At 47.2% G+C, this 19,096-nt stretch overlaps 1 protein-coding gene across 7 annotated transcripts in view; it reads right to left on the bottom strand.

Moving 5' to 3' along the window:
- RELCH (RAB11 binding and LisH domain, coiled-coil and HEAT repeat containing) overlaps positions 1 to 19,096 on the bottom strand; it is a 760,620-nt gene that overhangs the window by 574,552 nt on the left and 166,972 nt on the right. For all 7 annotated transcript variants that reach the window (XM_085606887.1, XM_085606888.1, XM_085606890.1 and 4 more), the window contains one exon: positions 3,442 to 3,555. In XM_085606887.1, the coding sequence (XP_085463013.1) occupies positions 3,442 to 3,555 (114 nt within the window). The remainder of the gene's footprint in view (positions 1 to 3,441; positions 3,556 to 19,096) is intronic.

The raw sequence follows: 19,096 nt of genomic DNA, 5'->3' as shown, positions 1-19,096 counted from the left end.
CGTGTCCAGCTCACATCAGATTGGGAACTTAGCTGCTTCTCTCCAGTCAGCCTTGGGACAGTACGGCCTAGGCCTCCTCCGGGACCATTAACAGCATCTGCGCAAGCAAATTCCAGAGTGAACTGGAGTAATGACAAAAGGCACGCGGTGTTCACTGGCCAGGCTGGCGGAACAAAACATTTCCTGCTAAGATATACAGCCCTTTGGTTTCCCTACTGGGTGGGGTGGAAGAGACTGCACTAGGATTTACTCAGGAAGTAGAGACTTGGACCACCAAGCTCTACGGGGTTGTGTGTTGTGTTAGGAAATGAGGGTCCCCCTGTGGTGGGGCGATTGTGACAGGCAATTGTTCTATTCACAGGAGCCCCTGTGCAGGGCTTGAACCTGGCCAGAGTAGGACGCCTGTGATGCCTCCATTAAATGGGAGAAGCAGTATCGATAGGGTGACATCCGGCTGAAGCAATTCCATCAAGACATTTTTCTTGACCACCACAGAGGGCAGCTAAACGTCTAGGACCTCAGCTGCCCTCCTCAACACCATAGATAAAGAGGCTCCTTGCTCCGTAGCCACTGTAGGAGGATAGACCAAGCCTGTATCTGGGGCAGTCCTCTGGCGTCTGCCAGATCCTCACACCAGGTCTCCTCATTGGGGTCTAGAGGCTGGTATTCATAAGGGTCTGGTGGCCCCTCCCGATTTTCCCCAAGTCCTAGCCCATAGGAATAGGGCTTAGGCTCTGACCTGGGTGGCATGGCTCCATTCGGCACCAGAGTGAGAGGACACCCCTCCATCTCCGTGTCAGGGATATGCATGGAGATGGTACTGCTGCCACATGCCGGCGGCAGGGCCAGCATTGGGTAAGTTCAATGTGGCTCGACCAGTCTGGATCCATCTGTGGATCCGAGGGTAAACCTGCTGGCGATAGACCAGTAGGGGCCCCTCCCAAACCTGCAGGTCCCAAAGCCATTCCAGCAGGGATGAACATCCCAAATATGAGATACATGGCGCCATAAAATTCTCGAAGTTGGGTGGGGGGTCGCTCCAGCTTCCGGAAATTCAGGGAGGGGTGGAGACGGCCCAGGTGCTGGCTAACCACGGAGTGTCAATTCTCCCTCATCTCATCTGACGACTTCAAAAGACCTCTTCAAATTCTTGCTTTTCTTTTTCTTGAGGGACTTACCCAAGTGAGACAACATTGACGAAGATCAATGGGTCCGCGACCAATTCTGGGACCTTCCTCTCGACAGATGAGGGGCGAGTACGTCACCGGTATTAGTTAGTGACACGTGCCGCAGAGCTTGAAACCAGCCTTCCTCTTGGGCATACCTGCCACACCAGAAAACACGTGTCAAAAAAGCTTTGACAAAAAAAGTTGAAAACCGACAGCCAAAAATGACTGCGGGTAGCTCTCTCAGGATCTGCGCTGACTGGAGCAGAAATAAAAGTACAGACGTCAGCGTTCTGGGATGTCGCCTTTATAGGCACCGGACACATCACTTCTGGCGCGGGTGACGCCGACAGCACGTGGAGCCAAATGAGGTCACCAAATGGTGTGCAGGGAGGTACAGATCGTGAAAAAATTCTGGATCCAGTCCAACAACGGGGATTATACCTCGGTAAGGAATCTGTGGCTAGAAGTCTCTGTCAGATGTCATTTATCAGATTCATCCAGCCACTCCTCAATGCACACCCAGGAAGAGTAGGGTGCTCTATCTGATGGTTTTTATCCAATTGCCTGTTGTGAGATAAATTCCCTGGAAGTCCTCAGCTGTATGTAAAAAAGAGGAATTCAAAGATTGCGGAGGAACACTCCTAAGCGTGAGGCCCTCGTTGCCTTCACTGTGGGAAGGCATGTGTAAAGGAGGGACGAAATGGAACTGAGTGGTACCCATTGGATAAATCGTGCACTAGTCACCACAGTTGGTAGGTTATTTTGGGACCAGCCTGAAGCCAGTTTTTCGCCAAGTTTGCTTGGGCTCATAAGAATCACTAAGGCCAGGAGGGAATAATTTTAGGAAAGCTGTAAAACACCCCAGTACCTAGATTTAAGTTTAAGCATGCATCCTTGGAAACTTGCAACTTAATCAAGACTATCAGCATGTATCTACAACTCACAGAGTTTGACCCCGTGCCACTCCCTTTGTGAAAACACTTGACATGGTGCAGCCTTCCATTAGCAAATGTAGGTGGGCTCAGACTCTGTGCTGAACCTTTTTTTCTTAAAAGGCAATTAGAGTCGCTAAATCTTTCTAGCTTTTCTCTAAATTTCCCTAGAATTTAGATGTGAAATACTTTTTTCCACATTTACGACACTATTATCCAAAAGTATTGAGTGATTATGATGCCTCTAAAGACTATTTCTCCCCTGGTTCCTTTCACTATTTTGCACTGACCCTTTCTAGACAGGCACTGATATTTTAATTTTCATTAACTAGCTTCGGTCATTACACTCTTTAACCATAATGCCTTGCATCTTTATACCATCTTATAATTCCCAATGTGTGACCTTAACCATAGCTTATGCTGCCAAAAAGAGTGACAAGAATACTTTAAGGAAATAAATATTCCTTATTTTTTTTCCAAGTTCTGCATAATAGGCATCTTCACTGAAAGCTGAAACGGCAGAGTAATTGTGTGGATACCATACATAACATGTAAATGTTTTTTACAATTGCACTTCTAAATGTAAATCAGGCTTTGTAAGTATTAACGGTTGTTTATTGCACTAACATCAGATCTATAATCAGCTTATATGTCACAACGAGGAACCTTGATTGAGTTAAAAAGTCAAAACAAAAAGCTAATTTCTGTATGACCGCTCTGATTTATTGAACATGACACTTTATCTGTAAAGACTTGAGTTTCCCTTTGTGACGTTTCTTTTACCATGACAATTTATTTACACTTGACCTGCATATAGATATCTTAAATACAAGTGTTTGTAATCATAATACCACAAGGCTGTACTTATGATACTGTTAATATTCTGCAAATAGTATTTCAATGCAGAACACGCAACGAAGATTTGAAATGTATGGCCAGCACACCCTCATGCTTTAAAAATAATTTTTAGATTGGGTTACTAAATATTTTACATGGCGCTAATTCCACCAAGTGCAATTTACAGTGCATGCAATTGGATGGATAATTTTTATTGCACAATTTATTAAAATCATTGCAATGAGACCTAAAAACCAAAAAGAAAAAAAAGAAAGCAGTATAAAATACATCAGTTCCAATTATAAAAAGGTAATAAAAAAGTAGGTTTGATCAGTTGTACAATAATTTAAAAGGTGGTACAAGGAAAGAACAGAGTGCATCTAATCACCTAGCTTTACCAGCTACACAGTAACTTACAATTAGTGGATAAGGATTATGTTGTGAAGAGAAACCTTGAACACATTAAGGAATAATTATTTATAGAAGTGTCAACCAGACTGTACCTGATCATCATTTTCATCTGAAAAGGTTATCGACGTGAGCTTGTAGTTATTTTGTAATAAAAATTCATTCACAAGGAAATTTAGAGCTCTTTTTTCAAGCGGTTTGATAGGCTCCTAAAATGAAAAAGAAAAAAGAATTGTAAATCGTAATTGAAAGAATTCTCAAAGCAAAAAAATTCAGTGTTCGCAAACATGGTTATTATTTGGTTTCTAAACATAATAAATGTAGGTATGGCTAAAATCTAACATCCTCCATGTTACGATTCGGTAATAGATCACTTCTGGTTGCAACAAAACAAATACTATAGAAAAATGGCTTTGTGACATTATATAAAGAAGAGATTTAAGTATATAAAGATCCTATATTCAAATTAAAGACAAATTAAAGACACTCAGACAAAATCAGTAAAATATCCTGGCCAGATGCTTTCCCAACGCATACATCTCTTTATTAAGCAATGCACACATCTCTTCCGTATGCAGGAAACTATAGAGTTGGGCAGCTAGGGCATGTCGACAAAGGGCAATTTCTTTTTATGATATACAAAAACTCACTATGATGGGGAAGGGGGTCATTTGATACGGTGGCTTGCATCGTTCCTCCGTCAACACACTGGCCCCCCTAAAACAGCATTGGGAGGGAGACCAGGACCATGCCCTTTCGGAGAAGGAATGGATGGCAGTGCTGGAGGGCCAGACACGAGGCTCTCTCAACCAGCGCGTTCGGCAGATCCGATACTTAATTCTGCACCGAGCATACCTCACCCCTGCCCAGATAAGGAATATGCTACTTACCAGTATGCATCTGTTCTTGGCATGTAGAGCTGCAGAGCCACACACTTAGGATAAGATCGCCATCTGGTGTTGGGCTCGGATGCTTGCAGGTTGTTGTTGTCTTCGGAAGAAGTCTTTTGGTCACGAGATAGGTGACTCCTCCCTTGGACTACAGTGCGCATGGGCATCCACTCCATCCTCAGATTGTTTTTCGCCATGATGGGAAATGATGGAGTGTGTAAGAATAAAGAAAGGATGTCCATGTGTAATATCTAATTAAGACAATGCTGGAACAGATACAGGTCCTGGGGAGGTGGGTGGGAGTGTGTGGCTCTGCAGCTCTACATGCCAACAACAGATGCATACTGGTAAGTAGCATATTCCTGGAGAGTATTTAGCCACTCGGAGGCCCCCAGCGCGCAGCGATGGCGCGCAGGGTAGGCGCCTTTGACTGCGCCAAAGACGAGCCTAAGACCAGCCCGTCTGTGCCCGTCCGGGCCAGGCCGGGTCACGGGGCAGGAAACGCTAGTCCGGGTAAGATCACTGTGGATCAGTTAAGGTCTATGCGCCCAAGTAGCAATAGTAAATGCTCTGTCCTAAAGCCTTCCCTAACGGGTATACAAGTATGTCCTCACTGTACATTTGCTCTTACAAATGTTCAGCCCTACCCAGAGGTATCACACAAACCTAAGCCATCAACTCAAACCTCTGTTTTAAATTCTCGCACATTCACATTCTACACTGTGAATTGTAGATCACTGCCTCAACATAAAGCTGATATCTACCACCTCCTAGCTGAAGAAAAACCTTGTGCGCTATTTCTAACAGAGACCTGGTTGCATGATGGTGCAGGTCCCGATGTAGCCGCTGCCTTACCCTCTAACTATGCCATTGTTAGAGTAGACAGAGATAAACAAGTAGGAGGGGGCATCGCTGTGATCTTAAACAGGGATTTTAATTGTGATTTTGAAACAGTAAATATTCCTGGATGTGAAGCAGCTTTTTTTAAAATTTCATTGAATCCAAATTTTATGTTTTCTGGATTTCTAATTTATCGTCCTCCGGGAAACAGCAGTGGTTGGGCTGCGAACTTGGCTAATTTCATTTCGCCTTACTTTCTGAATGCCCAAAACTTGACCATACTGGGGGATTTAAATCTTCATTTGGATGACAAATCTAATAGCATAGCTGTTAACCTGTTAGAGGACTTTAATACTTTGAATATGTCTCTACGAAATGAGGGTCCCACTCATAAAGCTGGGCATCTGTTAGACCCCATTATTTCTAGTGTACAGGAGCTAAAATGGTTGAAAACAGACCCTATTTGTTGGTCGGACCATTTTTTAACGCTTTTTAGTATTACTCTTGAACAATTTAATTCGCCAGGCTCTGCTTGCCCTCCAATTTTTATGAGAAATTGGAAAAAGCTAGATCTAACTGAGTTACAGAACGCGTTACAGGCATCCCTCCCTGTTCTGGGTGCTGATATGGAAAGAAATGCGCTGGAAACCCACACTTGGCTAGAGAGAGCAGTTGACACCTGTCTGCCCGCTACCAGGTGTAGAGGGAATGTCCATCGTCCCCCGGCCCCCTGGTATACGGAAGTACTGAAACTAGAAAAAACCAAGTGTAAGGGACTTGAGAGGAAATGGCGCAAACAGTATGATCCTCTTAAAAAGGAAGCATATCGTAAGGCCAGAAACCTCTATCACACGGCCTGTGCTAGAGCTAAAGCATCCTATGTAACAGAGACCATTAATACTGCTGCCAATAAAGCACGGACCCTTTTTAACACAGTTAAAGAATTAGCCGAAGCTAATTCTATGGCAGTTGCACGTCCCCTGACCCCTCAAAAATGTCAAGACCTTGCCACATATTTTGTGGAAAAGATCGAGACTATTCTTGCCAACATTAATGTTCCGGGGAGGGATGACAGGAAAGTTCCTCCCTTAGAAAGCCTACCAGGAAATCGGCTTGTCTCCTGGCCATCCATCTCCCTGGACACCTTGAAATCTTTAGCCACCTCTATCAAGTCGGGCTCTCCATGTGACCCTCTCCCAATTAATATTCTGAGCCAACTGGACGACAGTGCTTTGGGGATTATTGCCGAGACATTAAACGCCTCCATTCATCTGGCAACCGTCCCAGCGTCCTGGAAGCGCGCCATGGTCAGCCCTCTGCTGAAAAAGCCGTCAGCTGATCCAGAGGTACTGGCCAACTATCGTCCGATTTCCCTGCTGCCAGCATTCTCAAAAATACTGGAGAAGCACATCCATGGTGTACTTTCAACTTACACAGAGAATAACAACCTACTCCATTTTTCCCAATCGGGTTTTAGGGCAGGCCACTCCACCGAATCTGCCCTCCTGGGAGTCACGGAGAAGATCAGGGGACTTTTGGACGACGGGCAAACGGTTGCTCTTGTTCTGCTTGATTTAAGCGCAGCCTTCGACACCATCTCACACAACAGACTGCTTGTCAGGCTGAGTGAGGATGGTGTCGGAGGGGCAGCGCTGGACTGGATTAGATCTTACTTGAGCAACAGGACGTTTCAGATCTCGTCCTCACAGGCCCAGTCGGACATTTTTCTGTCACCCCACGGTGTGCCTCAGGGCTCAATTTTGAGCCCGCTATTTTTCAATCTGTATCTCCGCCCCCTCGCCGATTTGGCAGAGCGGGTAGGTCTAGAACTTATGACCTATGCGGACGATTCGCAGATTATTTTTTCCCTTACTAACTCAGAATCTTCATCCCCCTCTGTGCTGAAACTAGGCCTTCAGGAAATTTTCAGCTGGATGTCTACGAACCAGCTAAAGCTCAATGGGGAGAAGACAGAGATTCTTCTCCTGGGGAAAAATAAAGATCTGTGGCAGGATACCCATTGGCCACCATCTTTGGGCGCCTTCCCCACCCCGGCTACCCAAGCTAGAAATTTGGGGGTGTGCATTGATGATTCATTATCAATGAAACAGCAGGCCAACAAAGTGGCTGGTGTCTGCTTCACGATCCTTAAATGGCTGCGGAAGATTATCTGGATGCTGCCTGTGGATACCCAGAAGACCGGAGTCAATGCATTAATTACATCTAGGCTTGACTACGGTAACATCTTATACCTGGGTTCCAATCTAGCCGTGATCAGGAGATTGCAGCTGGTCCAGAACTCCGCAGCCAGGTTGCTGTGCAAGATTCCTAGGACAGCAAGGATCTCGAAGCATCTGAGGAACCTGCATTGGTTGAGGGTAGAGAACCGAGTTCGGTTCAAAGCCTTGACATACATGTTCAAGATCAGGGCAGGAACTGCACCAAAATACCTGCAAAAATTGGTTAGGCCCCATGTTCCTACACGCAATCTCCGTTCTTTAAATGGAGCAAATTTCGTGGTTCCCAGGTTCAAACTGGCCCGAATGGGGGGGAAATCTTTCTCCCATCTGGGACCAGTTCTTTGGAATTCCCTCCCCTTAGCCTTACGGAAGGAGGAGAATTTTGCCAGTTTTAAGAAAAACGTTAAAACTTGGCTTTTTAATAAATAATTGTGGTCCTTGACAGTTACTGCCTCTATGTTTTGACCTCTTAGCCCTGGCGCCGGGAAACCCTTTGTGGGTATCTGTGCGCATTACAAATGCAAAAAAATAAATAAAAATAAATATTCCGTTCGAGGCATATGAGCTGCAGATCACACACTTAGGATAGACTATACAGCAGTGTCTCCCCTAGCGGTGGTCACCTGTATCAGTTGCAGCAGTTTGGAATAAAGTTTTAAGGACAGTCTGACCCACAGAAGCTTGTTGTTTGGCTTGCACATCAACACAGTAATGTTTAGTGAAGGTGTGTGTCATAGACCATGTGGCTGCCTTACAAATATCTTCTAAGGGAAAGTTTCCTAAGAATGCCATGGAAGCCCCTATTTTGCGTGTGGAGTGCGCTCTGGGGGAACTGTTATGCGTTTAGCTTTTTGGTAACATATTTGGATACATTTAACTATCCACCTGGCTATCCCTGATTTGGAAATGGGGTTGCCTTTATGTGGTGGAGAGAAAGCAACAAACAATTGTTTGGTTTTGCGGAAAGATTTGGTTCTGTCAATGTAATAAAGCAGGGCTCTTTTAACATCTAAGGTATGAAGAGCTCTTTCAGCTACTTTGTCCGGATTTGGGAAGAACACTGGTAGCTCGACTGATTGGTTAAGATGGAATGGAGAAATGACTTTTGGCAGGAATTTTGGATTTGTTCTAAGAACCACTTTGTTACGATGTAGTTGTAGGAATGGTTCTTGTATGGTTAAAGCCTGGATTTCACTTACCCTTCGAAGGGATGTGATAGCAATAAGGAAAGCCACTTTCCATGTAAGGAATTGTAGTTCGCATTTATGCAGAGGTTCAAATGGGGGACTCATGAGCCTAGTGAGAACAATACTTAGATTCCACACTGGAGAGGGTGGTAATCTGGGAGGAATAATCCTTTTAAGACCTTCCATGAAGGCTTTGATCGCAGGCACTTTAAATAGTGACAAGTGTTGTCGATTTTGTAAGTAGGCTGCTAATGCTGCTAGGTGGAGACGTATGGATGAGTACGCTAAATTACATCTTTGCAAGTGTAGTAAGTAGCAAATGATGTTCTGGATGGATGCATCCAGTGGGCGTATATCATTGTTAGTGCAGTAAATGGCAAATCTTTTCCATTTTGCAGCGTAGCAGGCTCTAGTAGTAGGCCGTCTGGCCTCTTTTATAATATTCATGCAGGGGAGACGCTTCGTTTGCTGTGGGGGCCAGTACACAGGTCCAAGGAAAACACTACCTGTCCCAGGAACCTACGGGACACGCCGCCACCAGAGGCCACACCCCCTGACACCGGGGCACGGATATCAACCCCTCGCGCCTCCCGCTTCGCAGGAGACGCTTCGTTTGCTGTGGGGGCCAGTACACAGGTCCAAGGAAAACACTACCTGTCCCAGGAACCTACGGGACACGCCGCCACCAGAGGCCACGCCCCCTGACACCGGGGCACGGATATCAACCCCTCGCGCCTCCCGCATCGCGGGACGCGCGCGGGCGTGCGCCGGGCTAAGCCCGGGCAAAGGGCGGGCCGTTTGTGGCCGTTAGAGGTCGGAATAGGTCGGGTTGGGCCACCCCCCTGAGAACTGCTACACGCCTCAAGGTACTGTGACCTCCTTAAATTTCTACGAGACTGTTGGTGCCACGTCAGACTGTGTATATATCGCTACCCTCTACCTTTGCATTGTAATCGACCTTATTGTTCCATCTGGTCCCTGTGCCTTTTTTGTGCGCAATTGACTGGGTTCTCAAGGATGGGCAAGAGGAAGAGCACAAAGGGAGGTCTGGCGGCCAGCAGTAAACGGGGGAAAAAGGATAAGAATACTACCCATTCCGCCATGAACGGTGTCCTAGCCAGAATTGAGGAAATAGTTAATGACTGTGAGGTGACTCTAGGAAGTGGCAGTCTGGATGCTACCACTCAAGGGGCCTGCAAGGTGCCAAACAATGCCCCCAAGAGCGCTAAAAAGGTGATCCCTGCGATGTTTTCGAATTCACAGCACTGCCCTAATGTGCATGGCCTATCTACTATCCCGCCAAGGATCTCTGACGAGCCCCCAGCCCTTGAAGTACAGACCGCCTTAATTCACCAGGCCACCGCTCCTGATCCATTCACTCCAGAGCCTCTTCTCAATCCAGTCCTTTGTTCTAATAGGTTTTCTGTTCTTGACCTGCATAACGATGAATCCAGCCCTCTACTTGATAGGGTCCCTCTCTCTCCTCTAACTCTGGCCAGGCCCCCAGTTGAATCCCTGGAAGCTCTCCAGGCCAGGATTTCAAGGCTGGAAGAGCTGGTTACAGCGCTTAACGATAAGGTGACCAGCCTTATTTTAGATCGTGGCTCACATTCGATTAGTTCCGCGCAAGCTCCACTTCCTGGGCCTCCATCCACCCCAAAAACAAGCGATCCAGCCCCACACGCTCACTCCTGTCCTTTGGCAATCCATCCTTTAGCGGCACCACAAAATAGGGCCTTAGGAGTGCGAAATAACAAGTCACCCCCCACTACTAGGTCCTTTGCTGACGTTACACGCAATTTGGTGTCTAATAGGGTGTTCAATGCCTATCCCCAGGCTAGGATAGGTAGTAACACAACTCCCTCAGTTAATGGGGGTGGGTTTGGGCCACCCCCACTTTCGGCGACTATGGGTCCGGGGCATCACCAATTTCCAGTAAAACCTTTGGTCTTTATGACGTATGTCCCGAAAATGAGCAACCCTGGTGGGTTTGAAAGTAGTGAGTCTCTGCACAACAAAATCATTCATTGGTTGAGGCACACTAGAGGCTGCAGATCAATTATTCGAGATGACATTCTGAGGGTGCGGCGGATATCTAGAGTAGATTCACCTTTGGATTGTGTGGAAATTGAGGTTAGTGACCTAGCTCTAGCTGAAAACCTAATATTGTTGGAATATAGGACCACACCACCCGCACACTCCTCCATCCAAATCCGCAGTTGTTTGGCCTGGCCCCAGTTTAGCGACCGGGTGGATTCAGGCCTAAGACAAGTGGACTGAGTACCCAGGTCTCATGCAAATATTTCTCTACCTTCCCCAGAAAGCCCTCCACCAGAGGGCACACGATTGCTTCCCGTCCTTCTTCGGGACTCTACTGTGGCTAGCCCAGTTGTTTATGCAACCCCAAGCGTAGCTCTAGGGGGAGGCCATACCAGGGGATCTACAACATGCAGGGCTGGAGAGGTAGTCCCCTTATCCACCTTGCGCCCAACAAAGGTTATCCAGTTTTTATCCTGGAACATCGCTGGCCTAAAAAGGAATCTCACCGATCCTGTATGGAACGACTTTATTAGTAAATTTGATGTCATCCTCCTCCAGGAAACCTGGTGTTTGGAACCCATCTATAGATCCGGGTTCACTACTTACTTTGTTCCGGCAATTAGTTCTTCTAGAGGGCGTGCATCGGGGGCCTTCTTATTTGGGTGAGCATAGAGTTGAACTGGTCAATCAAGCACAATGTCAGTCCATCCCACGACATCCTCCACCTATCAGTTGGAGGGTCTGAATTCCACCGCGGCCTAGAAATTTTTAACTTATATGCTAGAGGATTATCAGGAGCGCAAGAGAGTCCTAAGTTGTCTTTCCTAGAGTCCCTGCTTTCTGCCCTCACCTCCACCTCGGGTGTTGTAGTAGCTGGTGACTTCAACTGCACCTTTGAGCCCCTTGGTGATGATGACATCTTAGGTACAGAGATGGCCAATCTTAAGCAAGGAATTCCTCCGCTTGGCCTTTTGCCACTTAAAAAATGGTCCAAAAGGGCTGTTCAAATTACTGCCATAACCCTGGAGTTTAACCTAAGGGCGACAAATGGCAGATCTCGCTCCGATACTAAAGGAGCACCCACATTTATTAGAACCAGGGTCCCTTCGCGCTTGGACTACATTCTGCTGGATGTTGAGTTGTGGCCGGATCTCATTGACATGGAAGTCATGCCTAGACCACAACTCACTAACCATGCAACTTAAGCACGAATTGATCACCACGTTCATTGCGCCCAGCGGAGCCCAGTCTCATTGGTCCAGAGAGGTCGCTCCATCCAACTGCAACAGACGACTTGAGTGGTCTAAAGTTGCCAAGCGAGAGATAGATCTGGTCAGGATAAAAGACATCGTGGTAGAAAGCACTGGTCTGCTGGAGGCCGCCCTGGTCCGCCCTCCTAGCATTACACCACTCAGTAGCTTTGAAGAGATTTATCTTGAGGCCATTAAAAAGGTGGGGAAGTTTTTTGTAATCAATTCCAATGGTGTTCGCAAGCCACCCCGATTAAACACGGGAAATTTGTGGTTTTCGGCCGACTGCAGGGCAAGAAGGGAGGAACTTGCTAGGGCTTTAAAACTAAGGGATCAGCCCTCCATTGTGTCTGCTCGCAAATCTTACTACAGCTCTATAAAAAAATTTAAGAGACTCTGGGAAGAGGATCACTGGCAGGACCTGAAATCCGCAGTACGATGCAAAGATCAGACCCTGTTTTGGGACCTCATAAATATTAGCGCAAGGGGTGGGGCCGACCCAATTCCAAACCACATAACTGGGCACTTCTCTGGCCTTTATTCATTGGGGGAAGATTCTCCCCTGCGGACCGAGGGCCCATCTCGGGAGCCTATTGCCCCTATAGGGGGGCGGGCCTCATTTTGGCCTTAGCGAGATCCACTCGGCCTTAAAAATGATAGCTCCGGGTAAGGCAGCTGGACCCGATGGCCTTCCCGGAGATCTTCTTCTCCATGATAGAGAGCCCTGGGCCGAGTTCATCTTACTAACCCTGAATAATATCGCAATGGGTCACCCTGTTCCAGACTCTTGGAAGGGGGCAGAGGTGGTGGCCATCTACAAAAAAGGAGATCGAGAGGACCCTGCCAACTATAGGCCTATCAGCCTAATTGATGTGATCCAATAAGTGGTTGGCAGGGTCCTCCTAACCAGGATTAGGGCCTGGATCGATGAAGCTGGCATCTTGTCCCACTTTCAGGCAGGTTTCAGGCAAGGAGTGGGAACCATTGATCACGTTTTCCGATTCTGCACCATATACTGGAAATCGGTGACCATCGAAAAGGGCAGCCTCTACTTGGCGTTTATCGACCACAAGACAGCTTTTGACTTGGTACCTCGTCCAAAGCTGTGGCAAGTTTTGGCTGTTCTTGGTATCCCCCCTCTAATTCTGGACCTCCTCATATGGCTCCATGAAGACAATTTTGCAAGATTTAGGTGGGGCCTCCAGGGACAGATGACCGCGAGAATAGCTGTAGGGAGAGGGGTCCGACAGGGTTGTGTTTTGGCGCCGACCCTATTTTCCCTCTTTATAAATGGGGTGGCTGACCATTTGAGGGTTGATGGGGTCGACACGCCAACCCTGAACGGGGAAAAAACACCCTCCCTGCTGTTCGCAGATGACACGCTGCTGATCTCCAAGAGCCCTATGGGCCTCCAAAAACTTCTGACCCGCTACACCGAGTTCTGCAACATCAGGGGCCTTAAAATCAACACCTCTAAGACTAAGTTAATGGCCATGTCCCCTTCCAAGAGCTTTAAGAATAATATCAGGGTGGACAATTCTAATTTGGAGCTGGTTACAGCCTTTGACTATCTTGGGGTGAGGGTCAATAATAAGCTGAATTGGGCCCCACATCTCTCTAAAATGCTCCTGTGCCATAAACGCACAGCGGGAGCTATAGCGAGACATCAGAGGCTGTCTTACAGCCGTCCAATTGCTGCAGCAACAGAGGTCTACCAGGGGAAGGCTCTTCCTGCATCTCTCTATGGGGTGGAATTATGGGGATTTGACAACCTTACAGATTTGACAAAATCGGAAAATAAATGTTTTAGAGCCATAGCTTCGCTCCCCCAGTCCACTCCCCTAGCCCCCCTCCGCAGTGACCTTGGTAGGCATCCTACAAGCGATGTGGCTAGATTACGCCCTCTATTATATTGGGTTAGGTTAAGAAGGTCCCCGGACTTAGGTCAGTACGCATCTGCCTTGAATGATATTCTCCTACTTGGTGCTCGTTTTAAGATTTCCTGGGTATACAACCTATACAAATTGGTGGTAGCGTTAGGTTTGTGCGAGTTCTGGGAGAATCAGAGCCCCCCCTCCAAAGCCATTGTAAAAAAAATCTATTGGGCCTGGATTAATGCTGCTACTTTGAGGTCTCAGAGAGGTATCCTCAGCGAGACATTTTTAGATATTAAACCCATACCTAGACTGGAGGCCTTTTTGGACCAGATTGAGTCCCCAAGCAACAGGTCATTATACCTTAAGCTTAGATATGGTACTCTACCATTATATGAGTTCCAGACAGGGTGGAGTGGCAAACAGGGTGCTGTAAAGGGCTGCCCGGGTTGTGCCTCCCCTACGGAATCCACCGCCCATTTTTTGTTTGCTTGTCGGGCTTACAGCCAGGTTAGATCTAGATGGCTGAAACCCATCTGTTTAAATTTGGGCTGCAGGTCAGCCAGGGTGGCCCTGCGCATTCTAACCTACGAGACGACAGTCCCTAGCGTCATCTGTGGGACTGCCAAGTTCTTGGGTGGGGCCTGGAGGATTAGACAGAGGCTTCTCAAGAAGTGTCAGCTTTTGTGCCAAGCCCAAACGTTCCCTGACCCAGCCCTAGCCCCTAGCATTACCTGAATTTGTCTATTGCTGCTGTATTTGTCTCTATTTTACATTGTACAGATTGTAGAATACCCCTCTTCTTGGGTCTTATGAACCATGCTGTTACGGACATTGTCATAACTTTTTTTCTGTTTTTATTTATTTTAACCATTGTTTTTATAATGTTTTATACTTTTATGATATTTTATATATCGAATAAAGTTTTTTGACTGACAATATTCATGCAGTCTGGTGGTAGGTTGAGGTAACCGAACTCTAGGACTTCAGGAGCCAGATCGCTAGGTTCAGTTGATGTGGATCGGGGTGTCTGATTTCTCCATGTTTCTGGGTTAATAAGGTCGGGGAGAGGCGCAGTCTTTGGTGTGGAACTAGAGAGAGTTCCAGCAGTGTTGTGAACCAGGGTTGAAGTGCCCATGTGGGAGCTACTAGTATCAGCTTGAGAGACTGTTGCCTGAGCTTGCGTACCACGAATGGAATGAGTGGGAGAGGCGGAAAAGCGTACGCAAATCTGCCTGACTAGTTCATCCATATGGCATTGCCCTTCGACTGTGGGTGGGGAAACCTGGCGGCGAAGGTTGGGCATTTTGCGTTTTCGTGTGTGGCGAACAGGTCTATGTCTGGTTGGCCCCATTTTTGGAAGAATGGGAGTAGGACTAGTGGGTGTAATTCCAATTCGTGGATCTGTTGGGTTTGTCGACTCAAAAAATCAGCAATCTGATTGTGAACTCCTGGAAGGTGTTCTGCTAGCAGGTAGATGTTCTGGGGAATTGCCCATCTCCAAATGTTCTGTGCGAGTTGGGACAGTTGGAGAGAATGTGTGCCTCCTTGTTTCTGTATGTAATCCATGGCTGTCATGTTGTCCGTCCGGATGAGGACAGTTTTGTTCTTTAGATGTAATTGGAATGATTTTAATGCTAGGAACACTGCTAGTAGTTCCAGGTAATTGATATGGAGCACTTTTTGTTGAGTGGTCCATTTGCCCTGAGTGGTGTGTCCTAGGAGATGGGCTCCCCACCCTGTGAGAGATGCGTCGGTTGTCAGCACTATCTGTGGAAGAGGCTCTAAGAACGGCCGCCCTTTGGACAGGTTTATGGTGTTCCATCATTTTAGTGAGCGATGTGAGCGACTGTCCACTAACACCATGTCCGTAAGTTGTCCGTGAGCCTGGTTCCACTGACGTGCTAGACATTCTTGCAAGGGACGCATTTGAAGTCGTGCATAAGGCACAATGAAGATGCATGACGCCATCATGCCTATGAGTTGCATGAACACTCTTGCTGGGAGAGAGTGTTGGGATTGAAATTTTAAGACGAGAGCTTGTATATTGGCTATCCTGGCTGGGCTGGGATAAGCTATGGCCTTGGAGGTATTTATGGTGGCTCCCAGATATTGATGTATGTGGGAGGGTTGTAGTTGAGATTTGGGATAGTTGATGGTGAATCCCAAGTTGTGTAAAATTTGAATAGTTTGGTGAGTGTGTAGAACGCATTTGTTGAATGAATTGGCTTTTATGAGCCAATCGTCGAGATATGGGAAGACATGAATTTGTTGTCTCCTGAGATGCGCTGCTACTACTGCTAGGCATTTGGTGAATACTCTGGGCGCAGTTGTCACTCCGAATGGGAGGACAGTAAACTGATAGTGTTGCCCGTCTACCAGGAATCTTAGATATTTCATGTGAGCAGGATGCATGGGAATGTGAAAATAGGCATCCTTGAGATCTAGTGTGGCAAGGAAATCGCCTTTCTGTAATAGTGGAAGCACTCGTTGAAGCGTGATCATATGAAAATGATCTGAGTGTATGTTCCGATTTAGGAGTCTGAGGTCGAGTATGGGTCTTAACGTCTCGTCCTTCTTGGGGATTAGGAAGTATAGAGAGTATACCCCTGTGCCCTGATGTTGGAAGGGAACTGGCTCTATTGCGTGTTTTTGAAGCAAGGAGAGAACCTTTTGCTTGAGGAGTGTAAGATGGTCTGGCGACATGGAACGCTGTTTGGGTGGTATATGTGGGGGGGGGGTATTTGTGAGTTCCAGGCAGTAACCATACTGGATAATTTGTCTTACCCACTTGTCTGTTGTAATGGAATTCCAGACAGGTAGGAACTGTTTGAGTCTTCCACCGACTGGAGTGGAATGGTCTGGGGGGAGTGGAGGAAAGTCACTGTTTAGTGGCGGGGGAGGTACGAGTGTTAGTATTGCCTCAACCTCGTCCCTTGGTGTTGTTTCCCCTATATCCTCCTCTAAAATATCCTCTATTGGGGGATGTTTGTGTAGAGGTTTTGAACGTGGAGGAGGTGTCTGCTCCAATATTTTTGGATGCTCCTCTATAGAAGGAGCGTCGAAAGGAGCCACGTGGTTGTGGAGACTGCAATGCTCCCATGTACTTAGCAGTCTCTGTGTCTTTCTTCATTTTTTCAAGTGCAGTATCTACTGCTGGTCCAAACAGTTGCTCTTGGTTAAATGGTTGGCTAAGTATGGTACTTTGTACTTCTGGCTTAAAGCCTGAAATACGTAGCCATGCATGGCGTCTAAGAAGTACGCTTGTATTGATTGCTCTAGAGGCAGTGTCTGCGGCGTTAAGTGCACATTTAATTGAGGCATTTGAGATGAGCTTTCCCTCTTGTATAAGGTCATTTGCCTGGGTCTTGTATTGGTCTGGTAGGTGTTGTATGAGATCTTCTAACTGATCATAGTGAGCCCTATCATAGCGTGCCAATAGGGCTTGTGTGTTGGCAATACGCCAATGGTTAGCTGCTTGTGCTGCTAGTCTTTTGCCCGAGGCCTCTAATAGTTTGGATTCTTTGTCTGGGGGCGGTGTATCTCCTGTTTGGGAGTTAGCCCGCTTCCTTGCGTTGGAAACCACCAAAGAATCCAGAGGGAGCTGTCCTTTAATATAAGAAGGATCTTCTGGGGCAGGTCTATATTTTTTCTCAATTCGAGGGTTAAGTACCCTGGCCCGTACGGCGTCCTTAAAAACTTCTGTGGCATGTTTTATGACCCCTTTAATCATAGGTAAAATTTGAACTGATTTCTGAGACTGCTCAAAAGTGTCTAAAAGGAAGTCTTCCTCGGGTGCATCTGAGTGCATGGTGACGCCATGGTAAAGTGCTGCTCTGTTTACTAGTTGTCCAAACCCCAGGTGGTCATCTGGAGGTGAGGGTTTTGAAGGGTATGTAATAGGATCAGGTATATCAGGCAGAAGGTAAGCCCAGTCGTCTAATGGTACAATATCCAGATTTGTGAAAGGATCATTAGGATCATTAAGATCATCCGGATCACCCCCTCCCCCTAGTTCATCATCATCATCATCCTGTGGAGGTGGTGTATGTGAAGGAGATGGCAGAGGTAATGGTGGTGGAGGCAGGGGGGGTGGGGTAAGAGGTCATAGAGGAGAGGAAGGAGGAATGGGTGAGGTGGCCGAGTCCTTCTTCTTTACAGGAGCTGGAGAAGGTGTTGTGTCTAGCTTCCTTTTCTTACATGGCACAGCAGTGACATGTCCAGTTTTTGGATTAATATAGATCCTTTTTTGCGTTGGATCTGGGTGGAAAAGTTCTTGGTCTGCAGGAACAGACTTTGGCGCCGATTTTTTCGGTTCCGATCTATGTTTTGGGTGATCGGTAGAGTGTTTAGGAGGTGTAGTATAGACCTTAGCCGGTTGTTTCGGTACCGATGAGGGTTTCGGTGCCGATGAAGGTTTCGGTGCCGAAATGGAGTCTTTAAGTTTGGGAGCTTTCGGTGCCAGTTTGTCTATGGGCCTCGATGATTTCGGTGCCAAAGGTGCCGGAGCAGTCTTCGGTGCCGAGAGTTCTTGTGTCTTCTGTGCCGAAGGTGCTGGGGGTACAATAATATGTGGTTTGCTCGGGCCCGAGCCACCTGAAGGCTTGTATTTCTTCGAAGCCGAGCCCGAAGGCGGGGCTTCTGAAGGTTGTTTTCGGTCGCGACTGGGGCCAGCTGGCGAAGTCTTGACCAATGCCTTTTTTGGAGGGGTTGGGGTAGGGGCATCGGTATTCACGCGTTGCCCCGGAGTAACGGGGTCGTCGGAGTCGTCTGCTTCTGATATAATTTGAAGTTCCTCTGAATCTTCTTCCGGGACATCGGGGCCCTCATCAAAGATGTCCTCTGGTTCCGGAGCTGGTCTGTGTGCCATGATATGGCGTCGAGCTCTTCGATCCCGAATGGTCTTCTTGTATCGGAATGCGGCGCAGGCTAGACAGCTGGACTCGTCGTGTTCCGGTGACAGGCACAGGTTGCAGACCTTGTGATGGTCATTGTGCGGGAATATTGCTCCACATTGGGGGCATTTTTTAAACGGCGTCCTTTCCATGAGCCGCAGGCCTCACGGTGCGGATAGGTTTAATCGCCCGCGTCGACGTCCGGAACCGGCCCGATGAATTCGATGTCGAGTAAAGGTGTATCGATGAAAATTATAAAGGTTTTTCGCTTCGAAAAGATTGGTTTAGAAGTTTTCTACCGGAGTGGAAAAGTTTCATCCGAACCCAATGGCGGAAAAAAACAATCTGAGGATGGAGTGGATGCCCATGCGCACTGTAGTCCAAGGGAGGAGTCACCTATCTCGTGACCAAAAGACTTCTTCCGAAGACAACAACAACCTGCAAGCATCCGAGCCCAACACCAGATGGCGATCTTATCCTAAGTGTGTGATCTGCAGCTCATATGCCTCGAACATGAGTATTTCCACCGCACTA

The sequence above is a fragment of the Triturus cristatus genome, chromosome 5_2 (genome assembly GCF_964204655.1).
Source record: "Triturus cristatus chromosome 5_2, aTriCri1.1, whole genome shotgun sequence".
Lineage (NCBI taxonomy): Eukaryota > Metazoa > Chordata > Amphibia > Caudata > Salamandridae > Triturus > Triturus cristatus.
This window is presented reverse-complemented; position numbering and strand designations above follow the sequence as displayed.